General features: G+C 37.0%; 2 protein-coding genes and 1 pseudogene across 6 annotated transcripts; 2 read left to right on the top strand and 1 right to left on the bottom strand.

Moving 5' to 3' along the window:
* The first annotated feature begins 5,591 nt into the window (after positions 1-5,591).
* LOC145232891 (CTP synthase 2 pseudogene) lies at positions 5,592-7,261 on the top strand (annotated as a pseudogene).
* Positions 7,262-11,928: 4,667 nt separating this feature from the next.
* LOC145233549 (uncharacterized) lies at positions 11,929-13,431 on the top strand. Its single transcript, XM_080098303.1, has 2 exons — positions 11,929-12,261; positions 12,371-13,431. Exons 1-2 carry the CDS (start codon positions 12,143-12,145, stop codon positions 13,356-13,358), a joined length of 1,107 nt encoding a protein of 368 aa, XP_079954429.1. The 5' UTR covers positions 11,929-12,142; the 3' UTR covers positions 13,359-13,431.
* LOC145233548 (apoptosis-resistant E3 ubiquitin protein ligase 1-like) lies at positions 13,423-17,247 on the bottom strand. Of its 5 annotated transcripts, none has more exons than XM_080098299.1 (10): positions 16,584-17,243; positions 15,642-16,343; positions 15,492-15,566; positions 15,367-15,416; positions 15,145-15,240; positions 14,731-15,047; positions 14,402-14,583; positions 14,153-14,325; positions 13,867-14,090; positions 13,423-13,806 (listed from the first exon to the last, which is right to left on the bottom strand). In XM_080098299.1, the coding sequence occupies exons 1-10, from the start codon at positions 16,737-16,739 to the stop codon at positions 13,568-13,570; spliced, it is 2,214 nt and encodes a 737-aa protein (XP_079954425.1). In that variant the 5' UTR covers positions 16,740-17,243; the 3' UTR covers positions 13,423-13,567. The 5 variants fall into 5 exon arrangements, with proteins under 5 accessions (XP_079954425.1, XP_079954426.1, XP_079954424.1 ...); XM_080098300.1 differs by having other exon boundaries at positions 13,423-14,090; positions 15,642-16,175; positions 16,266-16,343; XM_080098302.1 differs by having other exon boundaries at positions 13,743-13,806; positions 13,867-13,941; positions 16,584-17,247.
* Positions 17,248-21,678: the final 4,431 nt, after the last annotated feature.

Below are 21,678 nucleotides of genomic sequence, written 5' to 3'. Positions count from 1 at the left end.
GCACTCTGATTTTTATAAAAAAATCCTTCGTGCACAACCTCGACATCACACATAAAATCTTGGTCTATCAGAAAATACAAACAATCTCCTTTGCAATTAATAACCTAAACTATATAATCTGCAATGTATACCTCCCCTCTGGCGCAAAAAATTTGAAAAATAGAACCACTCTCTTAAACGCAATTACAGAAACCTTAGCAAATAACCGAAACTACTGCCAAATCATAGGTGGAGACTTTAATTTTGTAGAAACTCAGTTGGATACTCTAAATCCCAATTTTAACAAAGCTTGCGACGCTAAACAATGGGTTGAAGCGACTACACGATACGGTTTCGTAGACTGTTTCCGTTTTTTCGCACCAAATAAAAAAATATATACGCGAATCACGGCGCGTTCCTCAACTAGAATTGACCGGATTTACTGTAATATAAATAGGCTTCATCAACTAATTTCCGCTAACCATAAACACTCCTTGCTCTCCGATCACAACTTCGCACCAACCATTTGTCTAAACCTTGATAAAAGAAAACGATGGGGTAAACCGCAATGGAAATTGAATCTTGCGCTTTTAGCAAATCCCGAATACAATGCGCTTATAAAAAAACTAATTCTTGACTTCGAAGCTGAAAAAGAGCACTACCCGTCCGTCCCTGAATGGTGGGAAACTCTAAAAAGAAAAATCAGAAAAAAATCCATTACCTTTGCGGTTAATCTAAAAAAACTTGAAAGACGCGATCTAGCGAGAACCCAAAAACAGTTTGAGGATATTATGGCGCAAATGGACCCCCAAAACCTAGACGTAAACATTAAACTATTGGAGTTGCAAAAAAAGCTTAAAACAAATACCGAATCGACCCTTCATGGTGCTAAGATCCGAGCCAGAATAAAAGACCAATGCGACGACGAAAAACCTGACAAAGCCTTTTTTAGTATAGAGGCTCATAAACAAGAAAGCTGTAGTATTCGTTCGCTCAAAATAAATAATCAACTTGAAACCGACGCAGACAAAATCTTAGGCGACGTTCATCTTTTCTACTCAGACTTATGGCAGAAACCAAACATCACAAATGATACTGACCAAAATTTCTTTGTATCCCAAATGAAATCATACCCCTCTAACCCAATTGACGCCCCAATAACACTCCAGGAACTAGAATTGTCCAAAAACCAAATGAATAAAAACTCTTCCCCCGGAAACGATGGCCTCCCTGTAGAATTTTATCTACATTTTTGGCAAACTTTAAAAGAGCACTTCATTGAGCTAGTTTATAACATTTTCATGGCACAAAAACTACCCACATCGCTACGGAACGCGTTAGTTAAGCTTATCCCCAAAAAGAAAGATAAGACCTTGATAAAAAACTGGAGACCAATATCGCTGCTTAATGCAGACTACAAAATTATCAGTAAAACCGTTGCACGTCGCCTCCAGAATGAATTAAATGAAAAATTGTCAATTGAACAAAAATGTGGTCTCGATAAGAGATACATCCAACACATTCACTACAACATCAAAACCGCAATAGAATATAGTAAAGAAAAACAGTCCCCACTTGCGCTTGTAATGGTTGACATTGAAAAGGCCTTCGATACGATAGACCACGATTTTATGTTCAAAATTATGGAAAATTTAAAAATAAATGAATACACGATAAAATGGATCAAAATTCTATACAACGACATAAATAGCACTGTAAATGTGAATGGAAAATTAACAGAACCAATAAAAATAATCAGAGGTGTACGACAGGGATGCGGTCTGTCAATGTTACTCTACGTGGCAGTTGCTGAATCACTGATATGTGCAATAAACAAAAACACTAACATAAGCGGTTTAAAAATCGGCACCATACAAACAAAAATCCAACAATACGCAGACGACTCTACCTTCCTAATTTCGAATAAAGAATCCCTCTGTACAATTTTTAACTTAATGAAACGGTATCAAAATGCAAGCGGACAGAAAATCAATCAGGAAAAGACTGAAATCATTACTATTTCACGCAACCTCCAAACAGACCTAACGCATATATACCCGGACTATATTAAAACCTGTGCAAAAATACTAGGTGTAAAATGCAAAAACAACAACTTTGATCACAATGAAAATTGGAATCCAGTAATTAGACAATCGAAACACATAACATCTACCTTTTCCTCGCGTAAACTATCTTTTACCGGAAAAATTGCCATAATTAATACCCTAATTTATCCCAAAATTCTTTTTTTCGCACGTGCAGTTAAACCTTTCCCAGCCCATATCAAACAACTAAAATATATCATTTTCCAATTTTTTTGGCATCCGCGAAAGATCGAACAACTAAACCGACGGAAACTCATTTCGACCTTACAAAAAGGCGGCCTTAAAGTCCCACACCTGGAAACAAAACTTGACGCAATCTATCTTGAAAAAATACGTGATTTTTTGAAAACAGAACACATAACCGAAATTTGGCAAGCATGGGCAAGATATAATCTAGGTACAAAGCTAAAACAGATAAAACCAACGTTTTTTGATAACCTAAAACCCCATGCATGGAAACCCAATAGAGACTGGCAAAAAATCTACGCTACGTACTTAAATCTTATCGAACAGAACAATGACTTCAATTGGCAAAAGGCAAAACTCAGACACTTTTATTATGAGCTCATTAAAACGATAGAAATAGATAGCACGCCATCACACATCACCGATTTCAGTTGGAAAAATGCTTTACTCCTGAAAAAGGAGATAAGATATTTTTTCAATAATTTTGAACGACAATACACTTACCTAAGCATCCATAAGGCTTTTAAATGGGGAGATTTTTATAGACAAACAGGACTCTTGCGGTTAAGAAATGGTGATCCCCGTAAACTATACTGTAATTTTTGCAAAAATCGCAACGACAATGTTGAACACCTACTTACAAATTGCCCAATTCCGAACTTAATCATAACTTACCTAAATGATCTGTTCCTCAAAGAATTCCAAACTCCATTCGATCCTTCTGCAAATCTCAAATTGTACAATCACTTCGATTCGGAAACATCGTTACTAGTAATAAAAACTACTGCAATTTGGCGTCTGCAAATAATAAAACAAAAACTCGAGTTTCTCAACTCATACCTAGCCAATAAAGCCGCTTTCGCAAAGAATTTGCAGCAAAAATTTTTGTTCTTTTAAAAAAGGACTTAAATTACTTTGAACAGAAATTTGGTGAAACAGAAATAGAACAAAAATTCGGCTTAAAACTTTAAAAATCCACGCACCTCAAACAGCCACGTAGAGTTTTCCACTCGCAATGATATGTTTTCTTGCAATGTTATGTTTGTTCTTGTGGTAACAACTGAAATGCGTACTATACCTGCCTGCCAAAAATGTCTTTTAGTTAAATGAAACCTCTTAGTTGTTATTACCAATTAGTTACCCTATTCGCGACGTGCGATGTCTGTCCTATCTGACATTTTCGTGATGTTTTTTTTTTCAATGCGGCAACAGTTGAAATTACTATTACACCTGCCTGTTTAAAAATGAAATTAATTTATATGAAATCCCTTAGTTGACAATAGCAATCATATCCCGTTCGCGACGTGCGATGCTTGTCCTTCGCGTTTTTTTTCTCGTTGCCAAGCCTGTTTTCCTTTTTTTCGTTGAACTTTTAAGTACACGTGCTGTTGCCGCCTGCCTGCATTTTAATTTATTTTTAATGAGGAGACGACAATAGTAAATATCACCGTTTTTGTCGGTCGGTCGTCACTTGTTGAGGCGGGGAGGTGCCTCTACAATAAAAAAAAAAAAAAAAAAGAAAAAAAAAAAAAAGGTGTTACTTTTTTCGACTTTAATTATTTCAAATCGGTTCCCTAACGCTGCGGACGGTTGGTTGGTTTTTTTTTATTACCCATTAGAAGTGTTGCTGGGCCTCACACAAAGTCGTGGGGGCGCCAATGAGGCTCCCCGTGGTGAGTTGAGCTGAAGCGCACAGCTGCACGGACTGGTCGGCTAATTATGTTCGGTAATTATGCCAGACCTGCAGGCCCCAGCAAGTCGCGCCTGAGCCAACCCGGTAATTACCGGGTGGCTACCACACCTATGTGCTTGCAATGCTCCGGATAAAGTCACCATGAACAGGTCTGCGCAAGTGGAAAACACGCCACAATGTTCTAGTAGCACTGCACAAAGTTAGTATCACATTGTTTTGGCCACTACTTTGCTCTAGTGGACATATCATGCGCGACACCGACTGACTGGGGATTTTTTCTTGCCATTTCACTCGTAAAAATAACCCGTGTCTTGAAATGAAGCATGTACGGGCTTCAGGTAGCCGCCTGTTACCTTATAACAGTATTCTATTTGAATAAGGTAAGATTTCACGATTTCAACACTCGGTGTTACTTTTTTCTACTTTAATCATTTTAAATCGGTTCCCTAAAGCTGCGGACGGTTGGTTGGTAGGTTTGTTTTTTTATTACCCATTAGAAGTGTTGCTGGGCCTTACACAAAGCCGTGGGGGCGCCAATGAGGCTCCCCGTGATCCAGAAGTTGAGCTGAAGCGCACAACTGCAAGGGCTGATCGGCTAATTAGGTTCGGTAATTATGCCAGACCTGCTGGCCCCAGCAAGTCGCGCCGGAGCCAATCCGGTAATTACCGGGTGGCTACCACACCTATGTGCCTGCAATGCTTCGAATAAACTCAAAATGAACAGGTCTGCGCAATTGGAAAACACGCCACAATTTTACAGTAGCACTGCACAAAGTTAGTATCACATTGTTTTGGCCACTACTTTGCTCTAGTGGACATATCATGCGCGACACCGACTGACTGGGGATTTTTTTCTTGCCATTTCACTCGTAAAAATATCCCGTGTCTTGAAATAAAGCATGTACGGTCTTCAGGTAGCCGCCTGTTACCTTATAACAGTATTCTATTTGAATAAGGTAAGATTTCACGATTTCAACACTTCGGTGTTACTTTTTTCGACTTTAATTATTTCAAATCGGTTCCCTAACGCTGCGGACGGTTGGTTGGTTGGTTTTTTTATTATTATTACCCATTAGAAGTGTTGCTGGGCCTTACACAAAGTCGTGGGGGCGCCAATGAGGCTCCTCGAGGTGCAGAAGTTGAGCTGAAGCGCACAGCAGCACGGACTGGTCGGCTAATTATGCCAGACCTGCTGGCCCCAGCAAGTCGCGCCGCAGCCAACCCGGTAATTACCGGGTGGCTACCACACCTATGTGCCTGCAATGCTTCGAATAAAGTCACCATGAACAGGTCTGCGCAATTGGAAAACACGCCACAATGTTACAGTAGCACTGCACAAAGTTAGTATCACATTGTTTTGGCCACTACTTTGCTCTAGTGGACATATCATGCGCGACACCGACTGACTGGGGATTTTTTCTTGCCATTTCACTCGTAAAAATATCCCGTGTCTTGAAATAAAGCATGTACGGCCTTCAGGTAGCCGCCTGTTACCTTATAACAGTATTCTATTTGAATAAGATAAGATTTCACGATTTCAACACTTCGGTGTTACTTTTTTCGACTTTAATCATCGGTGTTACTTTTTTTCGACTTTAATCATTCTATTTGAATGAGGTATTTGTCATTTAGTACAGAACATTATGAATGCCAAGCAATCTGATTCTGAAAATATGAAATACATTTTAGTTTTTGGTGGTGTTATAAGTGGCATAGGAAAAGGTGTTATTTCAAGCAGTTTGGGAACAATTTTGAAATTATGTGCCTTCGTGTCACAGCCATTAAAATATATCCCTATTTAAATATCGACGCGGGAACGTTTTCACCATATGAACATGGTGATGTATTTATGTGTGATTATGGCGGAGATGTGGATTTGGATCTCGGAAATTATGAACGATTTCTGAATGTTACGCTTCACAAAGATAACAACATCCAAACCGGAAAAAATTATCAACATGTCATCAGCAAAGAAAGAAAGGGGGGCTACCTTGGAAAAACTGTACAAGTTGTTCCCCATGTTACTGACGCAATTATGGAATGGGTGGAGCGAGTCGCCAAGATTCCAGTAAGCGGTGATCAAGAACCCCCGGAAGTTTGTATAATCGAGTTGGGTGGAACGATAAGAGACATTGAGGGGATGCCTTTTGTGGAAGCGTTTCGTCAATTCCAATTCAGAGTGAAATCAGAAAACTTCTGCAACATTCATGTCAGCCTCGTTTCACAGCCGAGTGCAACTGGAGAACAGAAAACGAAACCGACACAACACAGTGTCCGAGCTTTACGAGGTCTTGCTTTATTTCCTGATCTTATTGTTTGTAGAAGCGTCTCACCAATCGAAATGTCCGTTAAAGACAAAGTTTCCAATTTTTGTCATGTAGCTCCTGAACAGGTGATCAATGTTTATGACGTCAGTTCGATATACCATGTTCCATCAGTTCTGGAAGCACAAAATCTATCAACGTATTTAAAGAAACGTTTGAGCTTGCCAACTTATCCAACAAGATTTCTTCTTACGAAGTGGAAAAACCTTGCAGATAAATATGATAGAATCCAAAAGAAATGCACAATTGCCCTGGTAGGAAAATACACAAGACTTGAAGATTCTTATGCGTCGGTCATTAAAGCTCTAAGGCACGCAGCATTGGCAGTGAACAGAAGATTAGATTTAGCTATAATTGAGGCAACACATTTGGAGAAAGAAACTGTGGTGAATGATCCAGTGTCATACCGTGAGGCTTGGAAAAAAATCTGCATAGCTAATGGTATCTTGGTCCCTGGTGGATTTGGAAATCGAGGTGTTGAAGGAAAAATTGCCGCAGCAAAATGGGCAAGAGAAAATCAAAAACCATATCTTGGTGTTTGTCTCGGGTTACAAGTCGCAACTATCGAATTTGCAAGGAACATTTTAGGCATGAATGATGTCAACTCTACGGAAATGAATCCCGACACACCCCACCCAGTGGTGATAGATAATGATCCAGACACCTCCGAAAGTGAACTTGAAATGACGTTGAGATCCAACTTGGCGTTGAAGATGTAGTTTAACTTCACAATCCACTGCCTAGTTCCTTTTGTTCGATTCAAAATGTTTTTGTTGGTACTCTTTTAAGATTTTTTTGCATACCATCCTTGAATAACAAAATAGTCCACTGCCAATATTCACTGGACATGATATGTTGTAGGTTTAAGATGTGTTTTTGTGTGCAAAGTGTACAGTCGTTGCAGAAAACCGATTTTGTTTGGTGGGTTGAGCTAGCTGACTTTTTGTTGCAAATAAAATGTTTGATTTTGAAAAAAAAAATATTTTTTCGACTTTAATCATTTCAAATCGGTTCCCTAAAGCTGCGGACGGTTGGTTGGATTCTATTTGAATAAGGTAAGCATATACCGGACTTCAATAGAATCGAGAGCGCCTTTCCTTTTTGTGTGCAAGACCTTCTCCAGGCTCCCTCTCCGGCTAAAGAGCCAGAGAGCCCCTGGGTTTTTTCCCTCGTGACGTCACTGATTGGTTAATTAGTCTGTGTGGGCGAATTACCAATACCTTGTCTTAGTCCAAACTTGTGACGTGCTCCACGTCGATCGCTGCCACAAACGACAAGCCGCACCTTGCAACCAACAAACACAAAAAAATCTGACTTATAACGCATTTTTCGAATCATCTTGAAACATTAACATCGTTGTTTCCGCATTGTAATATTGTAAAAAAAATATGGAACATTATCTCGCTTTAAACCGTTTTATAGAAGAAAACAGGTCCCTTCACTTTAAAGTTACGTCATCGGAAAACTGCTACATAAACAATTTTATCAGTTTCTTCATGTCATATGGGCCCTTTAAGAAATACCAGGACGCACTGCAGGGAATTCGTTGCATAAACCGCAGACTTCCTTTATTCAAAATCACTTTCACCGAGCGCGATGTAAAACGCCTCGGAGAGCTCCACAAGGAATTTAAAAACGGCAAAAGTCTCTACCACAAAGAACTTAAAAGAAAAAATTACTCTTAAATCTGAACATCCACCGAAGCCTTTGACCAAAATTACTCTCTTCCCAGTTCCTCTCGAACTGGGAGAAGAGCATTGGGAAGAAGTAACATCTCGTCTAGAATGGGGAAAGTATAAACAACATAGATACCTAACACACCGACACTTTCCTTCGTTGTGCAATGGTTACATGCATCTCTTCTTGGACAATGCAGAACTAGACAATGTCCCACGCAATATTAAACTCTTTGGTCACAACATGCAAATTACTCACCTAGGAGAGTCCTTTGGCCCCACGTGCAAACATTGTCACGAACGGGGTCACTGGGCCACTGATTGCCCGACGAAACATCTCTGCTTCATTTGCAATGGTGAGCATAACGTCAAAGATTGTAAATTCGCCTCGCCTATAAGACCAGAAGCAGGCAGCACATCAACTTTGGCCCAAAAGTGAGCAAACAACAAAGGCAGTCTACACCAATTGGCAGTCTTGATCAAAAAGAGAAAGCGGATAATCTCTTTCCCAAAGTCAAAAAGTTTGAAAAACTTCAGAAGAAAATCTTGAACGAAAACATAAATCTAAATACATCAGAACACAAAGAAGTCTTAAGAAAGGTTCCAGAAGAAGCTGCATCTTCTTCAACTCCAAACATCTTTCTCTTTTCCAATCCAAATTCTGGCTCACTCTCCAAGTCAAATTCCAAATCTCTTTCGAATATCTTCAACATTGGCCAAGGCAATGCAAAGAAAAAAACTTGATTATTCCAATCTTTCGGACTCTTGTCGCTATGGAACCCCAGACCATGAAACTCCGCTTCACCCTTCACTGACTAAAAGAAAAGATGCAACAAAATCTGCTCCAATTCTAACGAAACCTTTAACCTCAAACAAAGAAAACCCTTCAGACGATGAAAATGCTAGCTCTTCGGGCACAGATTCAGAACCGGATAATCCCTTTGAAGTGAGAAAAAACAAAAGAAAGATTAGCTCAAGTACATCTCAGAAGAAACCAAAGAAGAAGAACAAGAAGCACTCAAGAAGATCCTCCAAGAACTCTTAAACTATGGCAGTTGATTCGTGTTGTATACTCTTATTTAATACAAACGGACTTGCAAATAAATTAGATTATGTATCACATTTAATTAAACAAGATTCGGAAATTTTTTTAGTACAAGAAATACACAAAATACATCAAACAATTTTTGAAAATTGGATTAAAAAGAACCATCTGATACCCCTTTTTAATGCGCACTGGGATAACTCTTACTTGAAAAATCAATTTGATGGTACTTTATTTTTGATTAAAGAAAATTTCGGAAAAGACATAAACTTGGAACGTGAAATTATTACAGAAAACAAAATATAAAAGTTATCTTTAGAATTTTTATGTAAAAATATTAAGCTTACTAGTGTAATAAACGTTAACGGAAAACTGACTGAAAAAATAAATATACTAAGAGGTGTTCGGCAAGGTTGCGGCTTGTCGATGTTGTTGTAAGTTGCTATAACTGAAACACTCATCACATGCACAAAACAGAACACAAAAATAAACGGAATTAAAATAGGACCGACCGAAACGAAATTCCAACAATACGCAGATGATACTTCTTTTATCATTACAAACACTTGCTCGCTAAACGAAATCTTTACACAGATGAATTTGTACGCAATAGCCAGCGGACAAAAAATAAATGAAGAAAAAACCGAAATTATAGCATTTTCTCAAAATCTTAGAACAGAAATAATCAAATTTATCCAAATTTTCTGAAAAGCGAAGTAAAAATACTCGGGATTACATGTACTATACAAAACTGGGCTATACATAAAAATTGGAAACTATTTACAAGTCACGCCAAAACATTACAACGCGTTTTACAAACAGAAATTTAACACTACCTGGTAAAATAACTATAATAAACACACTTATAATTCCAAAAATAGTATTTTTAGCACGTGCTTTCCCACCACTAAAGAAACACATTAAAGACCTAAATTACATTTTATTTCAATTTTTCTGGGCACCAAATAAAATGGCTCTTCAGGCACAGATTCAGAACCGGATAATCCCTTTGAAGTGAGAAAAAACAAAAGAAAGAATAGCTCAAGTACATCTCAGAAGAAACCAAAGAAGAAGAACAAGAAGCACTCAAGAAGATCCTCCAAGAACTCTTAAACTATGGCAGTTGATTCGTGTTGTAGAATACTCTCATTTAATACAAACTGACTTGCAAATAAATTAGCTTATGTATCACATTTAATTAAACAAGATTCGGAAATTTTTTTAGTACAAGAAATACACAAAATACATCAAACAATTTTTGAAAATTGGATTAAACAGAACCATCTGATACCCCTTTTTAATGCGCTCTGGGATAACTCTTACTTGAAAAATCAACTTGATGGTACTTTAATTTTGATTAAAGAAAATTTCGGAAAAGACATAAACTTGGAACATGAAATTATTACAGAAAACAAAATACAAAAGTTATCTTTTGAATTTTGTCAAACACAATTCGCAATAATTAACTTATATTTACCTTCTGGAAGTTCAGCCAGTATAGTAAATACTCGATGTGACTTAATTTCCACATTACATGATACATTTATAAAACATATAAACACCTTTAATAAATTATTTCGTTCAACTGGTGCAATGCTAAACAAAATACTAGTTGTTGTTTACACGAACTTGTATTTTTGCTGACGTTTCGCCCACCAGAACGGTAGGGCTTCTTCAGAGCAATGAATGAATAATGCAGCGGGCACAGAGGCGAAAATGTATGAACCAAAACAGGCCACACCCCTGCCACGCCCTAAAATTAAAATCTGCCCAAAACTTAAATCAAACAACAAAAAGATATCCGAATAAACTTTCTTTTATCCAATTAATATCGAAATTGCATAACTCCATTCTGTATTGTTAATATTTAAAAAACTCTCCCACTTTCCCCCTTTTTTCCTGTAATTTTTTCAATTTGCTGTAAACGTGCGCCCCCCCACCTTTAAACTATAATCATCCCTACTGCTCAACCAACCTTCAAAGCCACTACCAAAATGCCCCTAAACATCGAACGACACCTCTTGGAAGATAGATCTCTTCATATTACTGTGAAATCACACGAATACTACAATCTAGCTGACTTTATCGCACTGTTTACCCGCAACGGGATTCTTCCTTTCTATGAAGAATCGCTTGAGGGTGTGCGATGCCTCAATCCGAAAAAATCGATTTTCAAAATCACATTTAGAAACGACGAGAGAAGCAGAGAGAAACATACTAAACTTTATGAAAGACTTTATAGAGGCCTTACCTTTGGGAATAATGGAAACGACAAAATTTCTCTTCTTGCTGAAACCCCCCCCCCCCCGCCCAACACTAAAATAACCCTTTTTCCAGTCCCCCTTGAGTTTAACGAGTATGGGGCGCCGTTTGTAAAAATATCAATGACATTTCTAAAAAGCCTTTTTTGCCCAAATAATGAAGCCCTTTGTAAAAATATGCATGTGTAAAGAACCACGTCATTTTGATTTAGCTATATCAGAATGGGAATGTCATTCCGATTTAGCTATATCAGAACGGGAATAACAGTTCCATTCCGATTTAGCTATATCAGAACGGGAATGTCATTTTCATTTCGATTTAGTTAAATCAGAACGGGAATAACATTTCCGTTCCGTTTTAGCTATTTCAGAACGGGAATGCCATTCCGATTTAGCTAAATCAGAAGAGGAATAAAATTTCCGTTCCGATTTAGCTAAATCAGAACGGGAATGCCATTCCGATTTAGCTAAATCAGAACGGGAATGCCATTCCGATTTAGCACTGAACCATGACGAACTGAGTGATGGACCGGACCATAATAACCAACGGGGTGTAAGGACTTAAATTACATGCAACGTTTCGGGGTTTGTCTAATTCGCAACCGGTCAGAAATCTGCTGTTAGTTGACAACTGTAACATATTATTTAATTGCAATCAATTAGGTCAGGAGAGGTAAATACAGTTAAACATTAGCAATGCAATGAACGAACGGTGTGGATAATCTCGGTTCCAAAACCAGAAATATGGAACGTGGACGTCGTAGAGGCGGACCTGCATGTATTTTATTATGGTTAGTTTGGTAACATCCATGCAAGAGCATTTTTTTATTTTCTTTATTCTACTTCAAGGGAAGGCCAAAAAAGCAAGTTCCGATGGACAGGTTGTTGGAACTTTTGCAACTTAAAGTCTCAATTACAAAAATCTTGGAAATTTCCCGACCAACCCTAAAAAGGGTTATGAGAGAAAACGATGTGGATATTAATCAGTACAGGTATATCATGAACTTTGTTTTGGTTCTAAATGAGTATACTGTATCTGATCAATGTGTATACACAGGTTCAAAAAGTACATTTTCTCAAGGTCGGGTATTTATTTTGCAGTTCGTTGACCAATAATGAGTTGGATGATGTAGTCCGCAACATAAAACAAAACCACCCAGCAGCTGGAGAGGCAATGATGAAGGGTCATCTTCAATCACAGGGTATACGTATCCAAAGAAAAAGATTGCGTCAGAGTCTTCACCGAGTTGATGGCGAGGGGATCCATGCAAGACAGCTGACTACAATAAGCAGAAGGACCTACACTGTTCCGTGTCCTAATTATATTTGGCACATAGATGGAACACATAAGCTCATAAGATGGAAATTTGTCATACATGCAGCTATGGATGGCTTTAGTCGTCTCATTACATTCTGCCACTGTTCAACCAATAACAGATCATCTGTAGTGTTAAAATTGTTTAAGGAAGCTGAAGCAAAATATGGTTTACCATTACATGTTCGATCCGACTATGGAGGAGAAAATGTGCAAGTGTGGAATTACATGCTAGAAAAGCATCAGAACTATCATGCAGTTATTACTGGAAGCTCTGTCCATAACCAGCGCATTGAAAGGTTCAACCGTGATATAAACACACAAGTTGTAAATAAATTTTACAATGACTTTTTCTTTCTTGAAGAAAGTAATTTGCTTGACCCAACAAATGATACAGATTTGTTTTGTTTACATTTTGTGTTTTGCCACATCATTAATAAGCGAATCCAGGAGTTTGTTAATGCTTGGAACAAGCACAGTCTTTCCACTGAAAAAAATTGCACTCCTGAACAGTTGTTTCATCTTAACTTACATTTACTTCAACTGCAAACTTTAAACGATACTGGTAAAATAGATAGTGAGGATATTGTATGCCCAGGTACAAGTTCTGTTGAAGTAGACGCTATTCCCCATTTACCACATGAATGTGTGAGTGAGCTACAGGACCTATTGCAGCAAAACTCTAATCTAGATGGAATTATTTTGTATAAAAATGCAGTCAATAAAACGTTGGAATATTTAATCCGGACACAACACAATGCTTTGGTAGTGTAAATTTGATGCATGAACTAATGTAACAGTTTTTTGATTTGCATGTTTTGAAAACAATACAAAAATGTGCCAGCAAGATGTCATTTATTTCGGGTTTAAATCCAGGTAGTGACCAGAAAAGCACTGGCTAAAAAAGATCAAAAACAAAAGAACACCCAACTAGCCATTTCAAAGGATCCAAAATATCAGGGTAGATTTGTGTTATATTTCAGTTAAGCAACACCAAATCCGGGGGAATTCAGGATTGCAAAATCCATTGCTTCTTTGAAGTTTTCATACTTGCTGTATCTTGTGGGTACAGTCAATATGTTCGCACAAGTGTTTGCCAAAGGGTACATAGACTCGTTCGAGAACTCAATGGATGGAGTTGGAGAAAAACCAAGAGGAGGCACTTGATCTGCCCCAGTTGCAAATATTAAAATTTCTTTTATTGAACATAAGGATTCCCCATCTGAAATGAAAGTCAAAACACAAGTCATGTGTTGTATGCTAATGTGCTGAATGTGAATACCTTCAACATCCAGTATGTAATCCCTCCAGAAGGAAACCGCCCGATTTTCCTGGCATCTTTCGTTGCTTCCAGGTTCTGATAGATTTAAATTGATGAAAATTGAGTCAACAATTTCTATGCCACTCAATGGTTTATTGTTTTGCCACAGAAAAATATCCTCAAATCCATTTGGTGCCAATTTTGCCTTATGTAGCAAATTATGTGTCATTAGACCAAGTCTAAACCTTGAAATAAACAAAAACCTCTTACTGTCTCAGTAATATAAATCATTGCTTTTAAGCCATACCTGGCCAATAACTCGGTAAGGCGATCCTCTGTATAAAATTTAATTGCTTTTTCAACAATGTCATTTTTGCATGACAGGTCCTTCACAAATGTAATGGAACCACAAATAGACAAGAAATCATCCATATCTGACAATGCCACATTTAATTCCTCTACTGTATCAGTATTTTTGATCTGTTGACAAGTTGAATTTATCTTACAAAGTTGACAGTTTAACATACAAATACTATACAATTGAATTAGCGCTTACTTTTGTTAACTTGGAAAACAAGACAGGGTCATTTATAGTTGCAAGAGCGTCCAAAAAATTTCTTGATCTATCAAGAACTTGATCATACAATAACTGGGAAAAAAAGCGTGGAGCAGGCCCACCATGAATGATTGAAAGGGAGATAATACACCCATACACATAATACAGGTCCTTGGCAATTGCTATAAAATAAACACAACTATTAATTTGGTAGTATTTTTCATTCTTAATTTGCTTCAATATACCGTAACAAAAGTACACATTTTACAAAGTTGTTTGCTAATCAACAAACTGTAGAACTAAGGTATATCTAATGTACTATTATGTACCTGTTTCATTTCTTGTGAGAATTTTTGCTGTTTCATTTCCTTCAAATATTATGCTGTTTGCCACAGCTTGCATTACTAATCTTAAAAATTCTCTGGTAGGTCCACCTGCATCTACAGCACCCTCAGACTGGCCAATATCATCACTAAATTTCACACTCATTCTTGCATTAGCACAAAAACTTTTTCGCTTTATGGCACGGACAGCACAGTCCAGAACATTTTGGCGATTGACATTAAAGAAGTTTACTTGACTTTCATCGATGCTGTCTCTAATACACCTTATAGACTCATGAGCAGATAATTCCTCAACTTGGCACCTTCAGAAACACAGTTAATTAACCTTCTTTGTACCAAATATTGCTACCATGTGTCAAATTCCAAACTCATCGAAAAAACTAACACTGAAACATGTACCTATCTTTGTTTGGGGTTTCTAGCAATGAAGCCTCAATTGCCTCTTGAATCAGAGTGTCCTCATCAATTTCCTCAGATATCAAGTTTACATAATCCCTAACAACATAAGTGCAATTTGGTAACCAATACACAAACCTGAAGTTATTTTGTTGTGTGCAAGTCAATTTTAGTAATTACAAATAACCACAAAAAATTAAGAGATAAATTTAAGTGTCCACTTACATGTACAAAGAAGGTGTCTGACATGTGCCAGGTTTGGTATTTGAGCACTCCTGTAAACACAAAATATTTTTGCAATAAAAAATAATTTGAAATGTTAGAAAATCTAACTAGAAAGTTTTGCTCACCCCACACTTGAAATCTTCATCTAAAACTGAATTATATTTATGCAAAGAAATGTTTGAACATGTTTTGTCACCTTTCTGCAATAAATTTATAAAATTGTCATTCCCTATTGTTTTATGATTGTTAATTTGACATTTACATACTCATATTACCTCAACAGTTTTTTCTGTCAAAAGATTCATGGAGGATTTCAAAAGTTGGTGTTCTTTTTGTACAGTGACGTAAATAATGCTTTTACCGAGTGAAAGCACTGCAGCAGCATCCCATCTAAATGATTCACTTACTTTTGGCTTAACAAGTACTTTCAAACCAGGCAAATTGCTGAGATAATCAAACTGTAGTAAATCTTTTGACAATAATGGTGTTTGAAATGGAGTAAATTGACTTTTGAAAACATCTGAAATCTCTCTTCTTACTTCCTGTTCAGACCAGCTGTTACTTATTGAAATCTTTGCAACTAACCCAATAGCAGCAAGTTTACTTCTGTTTTTTCCTCTTGGTATTTTAAACGCAATGTTGTGCGAGTTGTTTTGTACTTGCTCCATTATATTTGCAGGTATGCAAATTATAGTTCGGGTGTAATACATTGTTTTTGGTTTTGTTCGTCTTCTACCTCCTTTTACTGCGGTTGGCACATACCTAGATCCTCTTTGTTTTGTGCACGAGGGTAGTGAATGTTTGTAATCCTGCCAAACATTTTTATTTTTTTCAACAAAACCAACCCAAATAGCCGAATTAACCGAATGAAAAACACTAACTGTCATATACAAAACTACCTTTCTAAAATCGTCATCATCACTGTCAGATTCTATAAACAACAGCTTTGTTGCTTCATTTCCACCAGGCCTTGTCACCTAATTTAAAGTACAACATGTTTAAATGATAATGCTAGTGATTATATACATTTAAATGCAAAAAATACCTACAGGGCACAAAGTTTTTATTTGTTTTAATTTTTAAGGTGTCAAATACTGAATGATATTAATCCAACAAGAACCATTTGGGAGTGTAAAAATGTTTGGCCTAAAGATAACTTATTTTTGTATGGGTGTTACCTAATGTAAATCAAATGGCAGAATTGAAATTTAGTTTACTTTTGATGGTTGTTCATGGTTGGGTGTCACTGGTCCAATTTTATCAGTTGTGGAAGAGCATGTTGGAGAATCCGAATTGTTGGTTACAGTACCAATAATTGCTGCAGCAAAGTCACCTACAGCTTTTTTTATGTGCTCTTGCAGGTTTGCATCCATATTATCGTTTCGCCCAAAAAAACGAACTGAAACAAATCCTACGTGATAACGAGTACCTTCTATGTTACACCCACCGGGAGTTCACATAAAAATATTTTTTTTCTGGTTTTGGAACCGAGATTTTTCACGCCGTTCGTTCGCTGCATTGCTGATGTTTAACCGTATTTGTCACTATCAGTCCTAACCTGTTTGGTTATATTTTTTATAAAATGGTACAGTTGTCAATGAACAGCTGATTTCTGAACGAAATCAGAAACGTAGCATGTAATTTAAGCCCCAACACCCTGTTGATTATAATGGTTCGGTCCATCACTTAGTTCGTCATGGTTCAGTGCTAAATCGGAATGGCATTCCCGTTCTGATTTAGCTAAATCGTAATGGCATTTCCGTTCTGATTTAGTTAAATCGGAATGGAAATGTTATTTCTGTTCTGATTTAGCTAAATTGGAATGGCATTCCCTTTCTGATATAGCTAAATCGGAATGAAAATGTGACTCTCGTTCTGATTTAGCTAAATCGGAATGGCATTCCCGTTCTGATTTAGCTAAATCGGAATGAAAATGTTATTCCCGTTCTGATTTAGCTAAATCGGAATGACATTCCCATTCTGATTTAGCTAAATCGGAATGAAAATGTTATTCCCGTTCTGATTTAACTAAAGCGGAATGGCATTTCCGTTTTGATTTAGGTAAATCTGAATGGAAATGACAACAAATATTTTTACAAACGGCGCCCCATAAACGAGAGGCATCTCATTCATATTTTCGAAACATATGGATGGGGAAATTACTACAAGCACACATTCCTAACACAAAGAAATTTCCCTACAATATGCAACGGCCATCTGAACTTATTCCTTGAAAGAATTGAACTATCCAATAAACAAAGTGAAATAACAGCATTTGGGCATACAATTCAAGTCGTAAAGCCGGGAGAATCATTCGGTCCGGTTTGCCAAACCTGTAAGCAAAGAGGTCATTGGTCTAACCAATGCATAAAAAGGGACCAATGTAAACTCTGCGAAGCGTCCGATCATAAACTGTCTGACTGCCCATACGCTTCGCCTATAGAAAAGCAGGGCGCAAATATCTCCAATTCTACAAAAAATGCCAACCAAAAGCAACAGAACAAATTTCAGAAGAACAAACAATCTACCCCCCTTGGCTTCCAATTCAGCAACAAAGGACCAGAAAATTTAGCCCACTTCATTGCAGGTTTCGAACAAAAAAAGACACAAATCCTAAACCAACCAATAAACCCTGAGTCGGAAAAACAAAAAGAAGCTCTTCCAGATGTCTCAAATTCTAGTCTTCCTCAAACCAGAACACCACAGCCCATCAGGAACATCCCACCGTTAGAAGTCTTAATAAATTCTGCACCACTAGCGTTGCAGTCTGCACCTGAAAACCCCCCTTCACCATCCAACCAGACACCAAAATCCGACCAAAACCTATCTGGCAATCAATCAAACCAAAGTCCTACACTTAGAAATCTCTTTGCAGTTGGCGCCGCCAAAAATTACTTTTCGGTTCACATTCCAGCTCTTCTATGGATGAAATACCTCAGACTCCGTTACATACCCCCCTTCAGCCAAACAAAGATGCACTCCAAAACGCCCAAGTTATTCCCAACGCAACTATCAGCCCTGACGAACACACCTCTCCCATCGAATCTTCTCCTGATGATAATGAAGCTTTAATAATCAACACAGATGAATCTGCAGAGCAAAGCAAAGAAGAAGAAAAAGGCGAAGAACAAGAAGACAAAGAAGAAGATGGAGGAACAAAGCGGAAGTACAGCAGCAGCAGCAGTGGCGATAACAGTTTAATCAACAGAGAAACTAAAAAAACTAAAAACAGAACACTCTCCTCCTCCTCCTCCCCCCTCTAAATTATCATGGCGCACAATAATCTAAAAATTTTATCCTTGAACACAAACGGTTTCGAACGCAATTATAATCACATTGAAAATTTCATACGTAAATCGAATTCGGATATCTTTTTGTTTCAAGAAGTACACAAATTAAACAAAACTTTTTTCGAAAATTGGTCTTTGAAAAACAATTTAATATATTTCTTTAACTCTCATTGGTCTAACCCATTCCAAAAAGAACATAAATTCGACGGCACCCTAATTTTAATAAAACAAAGTGTTGGGCAAGATATAAATTTCCAACACGAAATAATAATTGACTACCGCATCCAAAAATTAACCTTTGTTTTTAATAATATCCCAATAGTTTTAATCAATTTATATCTCCCATCCGGAAACCTTGCACTCTACAAAAGAATAGAACATATCCATAAAATAAACGATGTTTTAGAAAAGCACCAAAACCAAGCCCAAATCCTTGGCGGCGACTTCAATCTACTTGACGACAAAATTGATTCATTGACTTCCGCGTATCAAATCAAAAGCGATACCCTAAATTGGCGACAAACAATAAAAAGATTTAAACTTACCGACTGCTTTCGTTTCTTCTACCCAAATAAAAAATTCTACACCCGAATAGGAAACAAATCCTCGACCCGTTTAGACAGAATCTACTGCAACACATATCTTTTAAGCAAAGTAATTAAATTCGACCACCACCAATTTATATTTTCCGATCATTGTTACGCGCCCTCCACGACATTCAATTTCAATCTCAATAAACAATGGGGTAAACCCTCTTGGGAATTAAACTCGGACCTTTTAAACGACCAAAATTATAACGTTTTAATTAATAACCTTATATTAGATTTCGAAAATGAAAAAGATGAAATAGATAACGCCATAACTTGGTGGGAAAAATTAAAACGCAAAATTAAAAAGAAATCAATTACTTTCGCGATTGAGAAAAGAAAAAAAAAAAAAAAAAACCTCGAACAAAACCAAAACGAACTCGATGACCTTGTAGGAAAAATGGACCCAAATAACCTTGAAGCTAATATAAAATTCGTTGCAATTAAAAAGAAACTAAAAACCCAACAAGAAAAAGAAATGAAAGGTGCGCAAATAAGATCCCGTGTTAAACAAGTAACAAACGAAGAACGACCTGACAAAATTTTCTTTAGAGTCGAAAATACCAAACAAGAAGCAACCAGTATAAGAACGCTGAATATTAATAACAGAATGGAAACGGACCATGACCAAATTATAAACGAGGTGCATAATTTCTACGCAAACTTATGGCAAATCAAAAGTAAATCGACAGCAAATGCGCAAAATCATTTCCTTCGTAATATTAAAACTGATGTAACTGACGATTTAAGCCAAACTTCCCCTTTGACCCTTATCGAATTAGAAACCTCAATAAATGCTATGAATCTCAATTCGTCACCCGGTCAAGATGGCATACCAGTTGAATTTTATGAAAAATTTTGGCCCCTGCTAAAACATAGTTTTCACGAATTGACACAAAATATATACCTTCAAAAAGAACTCCCCAAATCATCTAAAAATGCGATCGTTAAACTAATTCCAAAAAAACAGGATAAAACCCTTGTCAAAAATTGGCGACCAATATCACTTTTAAATTCGGACTATAAAATTACAAGTAAAACTATCGCAAACCGCTTACAAAACGAACTCAAGAATAAAATTGCAATAGAACAAAAATGCGGCCTTCCAAAAAGATATATACAACACATTCATTACAACATTAAAGCTATCATCGAATATGCAAAACAAAAATCGTCCCCTTTGGCCCTCGTTTTAATAGATATCGAAAAAGCTTTTGACACCCTAAACCAGGGGTTCCCAACCTTTTTACGATCTCGTACCACTTGGACGCTCTGTACTGCCACGCGTACCACTTCCTGCAGAACAACTAATTTGATCGAATCAAACGCTATTTGTAGCTTAAGCTATAAAACAGTATCTATCAAGAGCAATCATTTGACAAAATTAACGCCCACTGTCCCACAGCGTTGCACGGCTTTTCAAAGCAACTGTGCTTCTTGTTAAAAATTGACATGACCTGTATTTTGAAGATCGTAATGATACGAAACAACAGGAATAGTTACGTAACAGTAACAATAGGGATCAGGAAAAAAATTGTAAACAAAACCAGATAAACAAAATATAAAGTTGTGAATCCAGGTTTTTGTGAAAAAACGGAAGCTACTCGCGTACCACTTGAAAAACCTTCGCGTACCACTACGCGTACCACCGGTTGGGAACCCCTGCCCTAAACCATGAATTTATTTTCAAAGTCCTGGAAAAATTACGAATAAACGATAATACCCTGAATTGGATAAAAATTTTCTACAAAAACATAACAAGCCAAATTAATGTAAATGGTAAACTTACGGAAGAAATTAAAATTCTACGGGGCGTGAGGAAGGGTTGTGGCCTGTCAATGCTTTTATATGTAGCCATAACTGAAGCTTTAATTCAAACAACAAACAACAATTCGAAAATAAATGGAATTAAAATTGACCCTATTGAAACAAAAATACAACAATATGCTGACGATTCGACCTTTGTAATCTCAAACCAACCTTCTCTGAACCAAATTTTTGAACTAATGAAACTTTATGCATCTGGACAAAAAATTAACAAAAGCAAAACTGAAATTATCTCTTTTTCCCAAAACCTAAGATCTGACATTACGCGAATTTATCCAAATTTTATAAAAAACAATGTTAAAATTTTAGGTATCCAATGTTCAATCTACAATTGGCAAACAAACAAGAACTGGAAAGAATTTATTAATCACAGTCGAAACATTGTATCCAAATTTATAAACAGAAACTTATCCCTTTTCGGCAAAATATCTGTAATTAATACGCTGATAATTCCCCGAATTTTATTCTTAGCTAGGGCTTTCCCACCGCAACAAAAACACTTAAAAGACCTTAATTATATTATCTACCAATTCCTTTGGCATCCCAAAAAAATTGAACAATTATCTAGGAAAAAACTCATCGCGCAAATTAACAACGGTGGAATTAAA

The sequence above is a fragment of the Phallusia mammillata genome, chromosome 6 (assembly GCF_965637545.1).
Source record: "Phallusia mammillata chromosome 6, kaPhaMamm4.hap1.1, whole genome shotgun sequence".
Taxonomy (NCBI): domain Eukaryota; kingdom Metazoa; phylum Chordata; class Ascidiacea; order Phlebobranchia; family Ascidiidae; genus Phallusia; species Phallusia mammillata.
The sequence above is the reverse complement of the archived record's forward strand: the minus strand, read 5'-3'. Positions and strand labels throughout refer to the sequence as shown.

Excerpts from the sequence above, each read along its gene's own strand:
- LOC145233549 (XM_080098303.1), top strand. The coding sequence starts at position 12,143 with ATGGACAGGTTGTTGGAACTTTTGCAACTTAAAGTCTCAATTACAAAA. Across the intron at positions 12,262-12,370 it reads GTGGATATTAATCAGTACAG|TTCGTTGACCAATAATGAGT; the intron begins GTATATCATGAA and ends TTTATTTTGCAG.
- LOC145233548 (XM_080098298.1), bottom strand. The coding sequence starts at position 16,739 with ATGGATGCAAACCTGCAAGAGCACATAAAAAAAGCTGTAGGTGACTTT. Across the intron at positions 15,567-15,641 it reads TGACAGAAAAAACTGTTGAG|AAAGGTGACAAAACATGTTC; the intron begins GTAATATGAGTA and ends AATTTATTGCAG. Across the intron at positions 14,584-14,730 it reads TCTCACAAGAAATGAAACAG|CAATTGCCAAGGACCTGTAT; the intron begins GTACATAATAGT and ends TTTATTTTATAG.